Below are 8,968 nucleotides of genomic sequence, written 5' to 3' on the forward strand. Positions count from 1 at the left end.
CTCTGGAATCAATTATATATTTGCAATTACAAAATCTATTGTTTACATTAATTAATATTCATCTCTCGAACCACACAAAGAAGACTAAGAAACGTTTCTAAAACACGTTTTTAAAAGAGAAAAATGTTTGAAAAATTGAGACACTTTTTAGACGTCTTAATGAAAGAATCAGAATTTTTCAAATATATATTATTATGTTATCTAAATTATTTTTTTAAATTGGCATATATGTATATATATGTATAATTTCATTACACGTAATTTTTAAATATTTTTTTTTATGTTATTGGATTTCTTGAATTATTGTGATCTTTCTTTAATATCTTTTCTTGTTTGCTGTTGTTCTATATTTTTTATTATGTCGAAATTCTAAGTTTATAATTTATTACGCAGGATATGGTAATCTAGCACCCACAAATACGCTTAGCCGCATCCTGATGATCTTCTACGGCCTAGTGGGCATCCCGATGAACGGGATTCTGTTAACGCAGTTGGGTGAGTTTTTCAGTCACGTGTTTATCAAGGCTCATCAAAAGTACAAATCCTACAAGAGTGGCCAGTCATCGTCTGATTACACCTCTAAGAAACCAACGCCGTTTGAGACGCGAAAGGTGGGCCTGGCCGCGCAGATTCTCATGTACCTGACACCCGGCTTCGTCATGTTCATCTTCTTCCCGGCGTTCTTATTCTCACATTACGAGGGCTGGTCCTACGATCAGTCGGTTTATTACGCCTTCGTAACGCTCACGACCATCGGTTTTGGCGATCTCGTGGCGGGTAATTATTCTATCTTATCGTTTCTCGGATGTGCGCGGAATGTGACTAATTTGTTTTCAACACTAAGATTTTGTTTATAACCGCGCGACCAGTTACAAAATTACAAGCTCTTAAGACACTCTCAGAAACGTAATGTCTACTTTTGCATTTTATGAACGGAATATCGTTTATGTATATCATTCATAATCTAAACTGTGGCATAATGACAAAAATATAGTGAAATATAATGAGATTAATATTTTTTATGATTAAAGAAATATTCTATTCTATTTTTTACATGCCTGTACACAATAAAAAGAAAAAGAAAAAAAACGAGAAAAATATTTAACAAATTTTAAGACGTTAGATATTCTGAAATTTTAAGAAATTAAGATCAATATTTAATTTATTTTCGATAAAAGACTAGAGAGATATATTACATAGATTTATTATATTGATATATTATATAGATTTATTATACGAAACATTGTACGAAACATTTATTCTCGGTGACAAGTATAATATAAAATTTAGAATTATAAACATCGATTTGATTTGGTTTGATTTAATGATACCGGACCACTTGAGAGTATAATATTTGATAAATTTCGTTAGCTTTTTTGATTAACAGTATCGATACAGTATATACTTGTATTCTCTCCCTCTTTCTCTCTCTTTTTCTTATCACATGTATCAATCGAGACAATCTACGAACTTACATGTTCTGTCTTAAAAGACAAATATTTTCGATCATTACACGCTCACGTGAGAAGCAGATCTTAATACGTAAGTAGTTCTGAATATGCCCGCCATAAATTAAAAAGTAAAGTTATTTGTTTACAGCAATCAATTAATAATAAAGTATAAAATATGAAATCAGAAAATAATACTCGTATGAAATGTATAATTAGAATATATATTTTCACAACTCAAATCAAAACTATTCAAAGCCAATATTTTTAAATTTAATAATCTTTTGTGAAATTAAAAAAATTTATCGAGGAAATTAAAAAAAATAACGCAATTTTCTTGCTTTAAAAAGTAAAAAATAAATAGAAAAGAGATATTTCACTACTTTCAACTCTCTGCTTAAACTTTGTAGGTCAGGACGATACGAAGGGGAGTGGCCCATTCTTCATTATGTACAAGATATTCTTAATTTTCTGGATCTCCTTCGGGCTGGGCTACATCGTCATGATCATGACGTTCATCGCTCGCGGTATGCGTAGCAAAAAAATCACGAGGCTCGAACATAAACTAGCGATGAATCTCAAGCACACGCAGAGCAAGATTTGGAACGAGTTTAACAAAGAGGTCAACTACCTGCGCCGCGTTTTTAACGAGTTACAGCTCTCTAAGGTCAAAGTAAGTGACCTCCTTGGCTTGAACCAGATATTCTTAAGCAACCGCATATATTTTCATTTCTTGTAAAGATATTTTTATCTGTGCACATTCCTCTTAAAAATATTATTATTTTTCTTCATTTTATCGTTCCTTCCTAGATAGATATGTTTCACAGATCTTTATAAACTCGTTTTCTTAAGAAAATTAAAATAAGAATGTATATCACTACTTATTAAATATAATTTCGTTTTTAATTACATTTAATACTTATTTTCTGACTTCGAGTATTTTTAATAATTAACGTGATGGATTAATAGATGTTAATCATCAAAAATTTTTTTATATTATTGTCAATAAGGAAATTGATTACACATTGATTACTTAAACGCGCTGTTTATTTAATATTGATTACTTTCAACATCTGTCATTTTTCTTATCAGAGAATATACGTTGATGAGTACGATTATGAGATACCTCCGACGAAATTCTCACGCAGCAATAGTTTCCCGGATCTTCGAAAATTGACAATTGGTGGATATGTGGATAATTGTATACCACATCCGCGACGACGAGCTAACAGCGAAGTGGTACCAGCGGTATGCGATTAATTTTCCACACTATTTATGTTATTTTTTCGTTTAAGACGTATTTTTATATTACACTTATTAAACGTAATATATTACAATCTCTCTCTTTTTAAATATTATATTTTAAATAATTTACGTTTTATTCATGTAGATTCAACTGACACGTGTGGTATCCGAGACAGATCTTCAAAGGATAGATAAGAACGCGACGTTTGCCACACATGCCATAGTGCAACCGGCGGAATTATTAGCGCGTTTAGTAAACATCCTCGGTTACATCCCTCCTCGGGATGATTTCGACTGGGATGAGACCGAGGATCAACTGAAACAGAACGATGCGCAGAACGAAATGCAGCAGAGCAAACCAGTTGATCAGAGCCTGGCCAACAACGTTACTCAATGGACAATCGGTGGTGAGAAGTTTCCGTTTGCCAAGCCTCGATCTAGGGCGGTCAGTGAAATGCGACTTTATGCCAAAGACTATGCGAAAGATGATGTTCACCAGAACACCGAATGGACTTGGTCCGGTCCAGTAGCCTCGACAAAACTGCAGGAGTTGATGAAGACTCGCAACACCATTACCTCAGTATCTTCGAATAATAGTAACAAGCCATACAAGAAGTTCCCTTCATTCGCTTTGCCGATTACCGCGCCCAAAAACTTCTTCCCTAGATGGAAAAAACACTTTATGAATAAAAAATCATCAGATGTCGGTCCTAATACGGAGAAGGTCATTGATACAATGGATGACAGCAATCGGCAGAATAATTCGATTGGTCCGATGGATCAATTACCTTCATACTTAGATGAGAGGTACGATTCGATATCGAAAACGCCGAATTATTATACACATACTGGCTGCAACCTGCCAAGTTATATGGAAAACAATAATTTGTTGGAAGAAACGAGTTTGGCAGATTTCCTTAGAGCATTGACCGCTCTGCAGGCAAGAGTAGGAACGGTTCCCGACGAATGCATTGCCAAGCCCAAGAGAAAATTAGGGACGGCTTGTCTGAGCCCGCCAAAGCTACCCAGTCTGTTCACTCTGTTTTCGAACACGTCCGGTTCAGATTCGGTAACTCACAGCAATCAGAGTACTGTCACAGATGTGAACTCGCATCAATCGAGCAAAAGAATGTCTTTCAAAATGCCTGAGAATGGTTATTCCGGCTCCACCACACCTACGTCTTATATGAGGAAGGAAAGCAGTGCTGTGAAGCCTAGAAGATTCTCTTTGAGACCGGTGAAGACCCCAGTGAATTCTGTCACGCCACCTGATTATGCATCACCACGGTCATCGGTAAGTTTATGCCATTAAGTTTCTATAGAAAATGTATCTTACAAGTTTTAAAAATTTTATAATTGTTGAATTCCGAAAAATTTCAATTTTTATATAAAGGTAAGCGTATAAATTGAATAAATTCCAAAACTTTTTTTAGCTACGACTTTCTCAGAGAATGACTGATCGAAACTTCCAAGTACCTTATACTTCGACGGAACCCTTCATTTCCGTATCACCAAAGGAACCGCTTGTCAACATGGAGGGACCACCAGGAATTTCGTCACCGATTAAGCAGCCGTTTAATACTCGACGATTCTCCATAAGATCCGCTCAACTCGGCACGCAACCGAGTGCAACGAATACATCTACGCCGTTACACACGCCAAAACCGTTACCAAGGTGGAAAGCGGGTATGCTACAGCGGCAAATCACTCAAATGAATTTACGTCGTCGCGTTAGGGCGTTTAGCCTTAGCGATGTTTATTCCGACATACGTGAGAGAAGCACTAATCCAATTAGCCCCCTCGCCATGGATACCACCAACAAATTTGTGGATGTTAGTAAATTGAGCAACCCGAATCAGAAGACAGTGACAATCAAGTCACCGGCAGAGGAGATGAATATGACTTTGAAAAATAAATTTCAAGATTCTATGGTAACTCCCGAAAATTTGAAAGATGAACAAATTTCGTCGTGGAGGAATCAGGAAGACGTAACTCCGATTAAATCTTTGTCCTTCAAGATTTCTGACGAGCCATCCGCGGAATTGAATGAATCCAGGATTTCAAACATTCTTGAAGATAGAAGATATTCTCAAGGAAATAGCAATTTTATATCAGTTTATGAACCGGTTTATAAATTAAGATCCTCTGATGAGAAATTGATAAATGATACATTGGATAAGACAGTTCAAAGGGAAGTGCAGGAGAGGAATATGGATGTCAAGGACGCTTCACTTAAAATGGAGAAGCAGAATGATATGCATATGTGTATAATTGATAATTTAGATGAACCTCAAGAAGCGAAGTTTTCGACGAGTAGCAAAAATTTTCCAGAATCGAGAAAGGAGAAGCCTAGTGTGCCAATAGATTTTTACAAACCACTGCTACAAGCAACGATAGAGAAGCCAGCGATCAATCCTTTCGAGCAATACAGAGTTATGACAAAATCTGGTCAAACGAAGGACGCAGAATTGACCGAAATCAAAGTTGAAAAACCTCATGAGAAATGAAGAAAAAAATGATCTATGGGCTATGTGGAGAACCTAAAAATTAAAAATAGAAAAGTTTGGAGTCAATTTTTTTTGTCGAAAGTATTAAGGCACTAATATAATCTAAAGTATAAGCAATATTTATAGAATTAATATTTTTGTTAAAAAAAATAGACTTCATATTATGTGTATAAGAAATGATATTAATGCTATATATTTTGTTAGTTTTTGAGAACTTTCTAATATAGCACTTGACAAATCCGTATTTCGCCTCGAAAGGCTGCATTTAATATATGAAAAAGGGAAAGTTGTGCAAGTAGAAGAAATATAATTTTATACATTGATGAATTTTATGCGTCGATTACCTAATGGGCAATTTTTAAAAAAGTTGCAATTTTACAAAAAGTTGATCAATTTTGTGGAAGATTAACTTTATTATTTGATATATATAAGATATCTAATTCTTCAAACTAATTAAATTAATTTTTTTTAGAAAAATGAAGAGAGAGATATACATTTTATGAAACACTAGAGATAACATTAATAATGATAATTATTAGAAGTAAATTAATTTATTATATGTAAATGATTAAGTTTTAACTTTTAAAAATATCGAAGACTCTGTGATATAAGGAATATGGCATATTGTCAATATTTAGTGTGAATTAATAGTAAAATAAGGCCACTTAGAAAAAAATTGATATTAAATAAATTATTATATCGATAGATAACTGGAATATATAAGAATTTTTCCTATTGAATCTGGAATCCGTTAAAATTTATGTTACATAGGTAGAAGTAATTAATATCTCGTATCGCAGTCCAAACATTGTCAGTGCGGTCTTGTGACCTGCACATTTATCACAGTCACTCGCAATCATATTTATTTCGCTAAATCTTGAAATCAATGTTTTTAAATGTAATAAAGATAGGAACGTGCGGCATGTTTTACGAAATGCGTAATGTTTTATTGACAAGTTCTTGCAGAATAAATTATGAAGATATATTTGGTTTTTCGGTAGCTCGGAAGTTATGAATTATGATTTATTATCATAAAATCCGGAAAAATTCGGTTGAAAGATTATCCATGTGGAAATTACTCATGTGACATATTCACATGACGCGAATGCAGAGTGTCGTCACACTTTCTCATGCATTCACTTATTATATAATTTCACAATTAGCATCTATATCGGTGATAAGGAACTTATCACTCGATGGGTAACGGTCCGTCATATAAAGTAATACACTAGATTCGAGTGAAATTTAATAAATAAATTTTTCCCAGTGTGCGAGTTGCATGAAATAAAACTAAAATACAACATAAATATTTTGTTGTACTGATGTTGATTTCTTCTCCCGATAGTGAGAAGCACGTATATACGAAGAAACCGTAATCGGCATGCTACGATAATGTTTTTAACAGCTTTCGTATTTCTTCGACGAGACTACTACGAGGTATGCGAATCTCTTCCCGTTTCGAAACGACTCTCAGCGTAAGTTCACCCTTTGCTAGTTCACTTTCTCCGATGATTATTGCTAATGGAATCTTGTTTTCCTCGCAGTGTTGCAACTGCGCCAAGAGCTTTGCGTTCTTCTTGTAGGAATGCTCTGCTTTCACTCCACCTTCCCACAAATCCACCAATATTTTCATTCTTTCTTCGTACAAATTTTTCTGAGCGCTCGCCACAAACACTTCGATCTCGGTGGTGCGTGTTTTCAGGCCCTTGTTAGCCAATCTCGCCTCTAAAACGCTAAATATCCGTTCCACGCCCAGGGACACACCGACGCAAGATACATTTTTATTCTTACTGTCGAACATCCCCACTAAATTATCGTAACGGCCGCCACCCGCTACACTACCCACACCAATGTCATCTCCTATGAAAAATTATATTGAATGTTATATTGATATTTTGCCAGAATTATTTTGCGATATACAAATGTTTCATATAATACAAAAAGACATTTACAAAGATTGATATATATATGCATACCACACAATATAGCTTCGTAAATAATGCCTGTGTAATAATCGAGTCCTCTTGCAAGACTCAGATCAAACTTAATTTTGTCCAGAACTTTGTAGATACCGCAGTACTTCAACAATAGTTCCATGGAATCTAAGCCTTGTACAGCAGCAGATTGTCTCATTAATTCTTTGTCTTTTCTCAATTCGGCTATCAATTCGACTCCACCAGATTGGGAGACATAGTTGCCGACCTTATCGGCGATATGCTCGTCTAATCCCTTTTCATCTATCATTTCTTTTTTCACTTCCTCCCATGGACTTTTATCCAGTTTATCTATAGCGGAGCAGATACTGCGGAATTTGCTCTGTGGAACACCACACGCAGCAAAGATGCCATCCAGCAAAGACCTGTGATTCAATTTAATCATGTATGGTCCCAGATCTAGCACTTGCAATGCTTCGGACACGACCCGAATACATTCTACATCCGGTAACATCGGATCATACTGGCCGGCAATATCAAAATCCTTGAAAAAGTATTGACATCAATTAAAACATACACAAAATATATGTGAAGGGTAATTCTAGCATATATGCTTACACATTGATAAAATTCTCTATATCTGCCTTTTGTTGTAGCTGGATTATCTCTTCGGTAGACCTTAGCAATATGATATCTTTTAATGGAGGATATTTTGCTCATGGCCAGATACCTCGCGAAAGGAACTGTTAAATCATATCTAAGTGCGAGAATCTCACCACCTTGATCCTTCAAATCATAAATGAGCTTGGAATCTTCACCATATTTACCTGTCAAAACATCCTGCGCAACAACAAATAAAATCAGTATCAATCAGTATAGATACCAATATGATCATAATTATTAGTAACTATCATTGATAATAATTTTCACCTTTAGCTCGAATACAGGCGTATCTATGGTCTCTGCGCCGTGACGTTTGAATACTGATATTATTTTTTCCAATACTCCCAATCGTAGTGCCATTTGCTCTGGATTATAATCCCTCGTGCCTTTAGGCGTTTTGAGGATGAGTTTGTGAGAACAACCATTTTCTTCCCCCAATTGCGCTTTCAGATCCAATAACTTGGCGACTTCCTCCGCTATCTACAAACAAACAAACAAATGCGCTATTAATATATAGAACGTGATATTGCTCTCGCTTTGACAGGGTACCAGGATAGCCGAAAATGTCGTACCTGTGGCGTAGTCGACATTGGCATGTTGCGATTGCATTTCCATACGATGGAGAAAGAATTGTTGCATATCAGGCGTAACATCATGAATGGATGAAGGAATTATAAGGCAACCAGAATGAAAGAGAAGAAAAGCCCCCTCAATGTTGATTTATCAAACTAGTCCAAACAGCAGAGATAATATCAGTAAGCAAGCTAGCAATGGGTTACCATTAATTATTGCCATTAACTAACAACAATATTATTTAAAATTTTTTTCTTTGACAGATAATTGTTTAAATTTTTATAACAGAGATATAATTATTTGGGTCATATTTAAAAAACCCAAATAGAAATTTCTCAAAATACGAAACATTTGCTATAAATTATATCTTTCATATCATTTGATAATCATGCAATTATCAATGTTTTAGCTAGAGAAATCAGATATGTTTTCCATAATTTTGCAATAATTTATGGCAGCTCTGCTTGCAAGCAACCGACTGCCTCACCTTTTTATCTAGCATATCTTTGGTAATATAGCGAGTAATCTTTAGTAGCTCGATTTTTTCTGCCAGGGAAGTAAACGGTGCTTCCGCAGCAGGAGGAAATGCTAGACGCTC

The 8,968-nt window shown here is 35.1% G+C and overlaps 2 protein-coding genes across 10 annotated transcripts in view; one reads left to right on the forward strand and one right to left on the reverse strand.

The window, feature by feature from the left end:
• The window catches only part of LOC115237511, a 14,469-nt gene extending 8,785 nt beyond the window's left edge, over positions 1–5,684 (forward strand). The window contains exons 1-6 of one of the 5 annotated variants that reach the window (XM_029810588.1): positions 429–495; positions 585–777; positions 1,859–2,121; positions 2,541–2,696; positions 2,839–3,987; positions 4,127–5,684. In XM_029810588.1, coding sequence (XP_029666448.1) covers positions 636–777; positions 1,859–2,121; positions 2,541–2,696; positions 2,839–3,987; positions 4,127–5,200 — 2,784 coding nt within the window. In that variant the 5' untranslated portion in view covers positions 429–495; positions 585–635 and the 3' untranslated portion in view covers positions 5,201–5,684. Of the gene's footprint in view, positions 1–341; positions 778–1,182; positions 1,543–1,858; positions 2,122–2,540; positions 2,697–2,838; positions 3,988–4,126 lie in introns of those variants that run through there. The other 4 variants (XM_029810586.1, XM_029810590.1, XM_029810589.1 and 1 more) reach the window with 4 other exon arrangements.
• A 446-nt stretch (positions 5,685–6,130) lies between these two features.
• LOC115237512 (histidine--tRNA ligase, cytoplasmic) overlaps positions 6,131–8,968 on the reverse strand; it is a 3,973-nt gene continuing 1,135 nt past the window's right edge. For 2 of the 5 annotated variants that reach the window (XM_029810592.1, XM_029810593.1), the window contains exons 3-7: positions 8,858–8,968; positions 8,065–8,277; positions 7,753–7,974; positions 7,177–7,678; positions 6,131–7,060 (exon numbers count right to left, since the gene is read on the reverse strand). In XM_029810592.1, coding sequence (XP_029666452.1) covers positions 6,585–7,060; positions 7,177–7,678; positions 7,753–7,974; positions 8,065–8,277; positions 8,858–8,968 — 1,524 coding nt within the window. In that variant the 3' untranslated portion in view covers positions 6,131–6,584. Of the gene's footprint in view, positions 7,061–7,176; positions 7,679–7,752; positions 7,975–8,064; positions 8,278–8,369; positions 8,526–8,857 lie in introns of all 5 variants that reach the window. The other 3 variants (XM_029810595.1, XM_029810596.1, XM_029810594.1) reach the window with 3 other exon arrangements.

Source organism: Formica exsecta, unplaced genomic scaffold (genome assembly GCF_003651465.1).
Source record: "Formica exsecta isolate Colony F162 unplaced genomic scaffold, ASM365146v1 scaffold3, whole genome shotgun sequence".
Lineage (NCBI taxonomy): Eukaryota > Metazoa > Arthropoda > Insecta > Hymenoptera > Formicidae > Formica > Formica exsecta.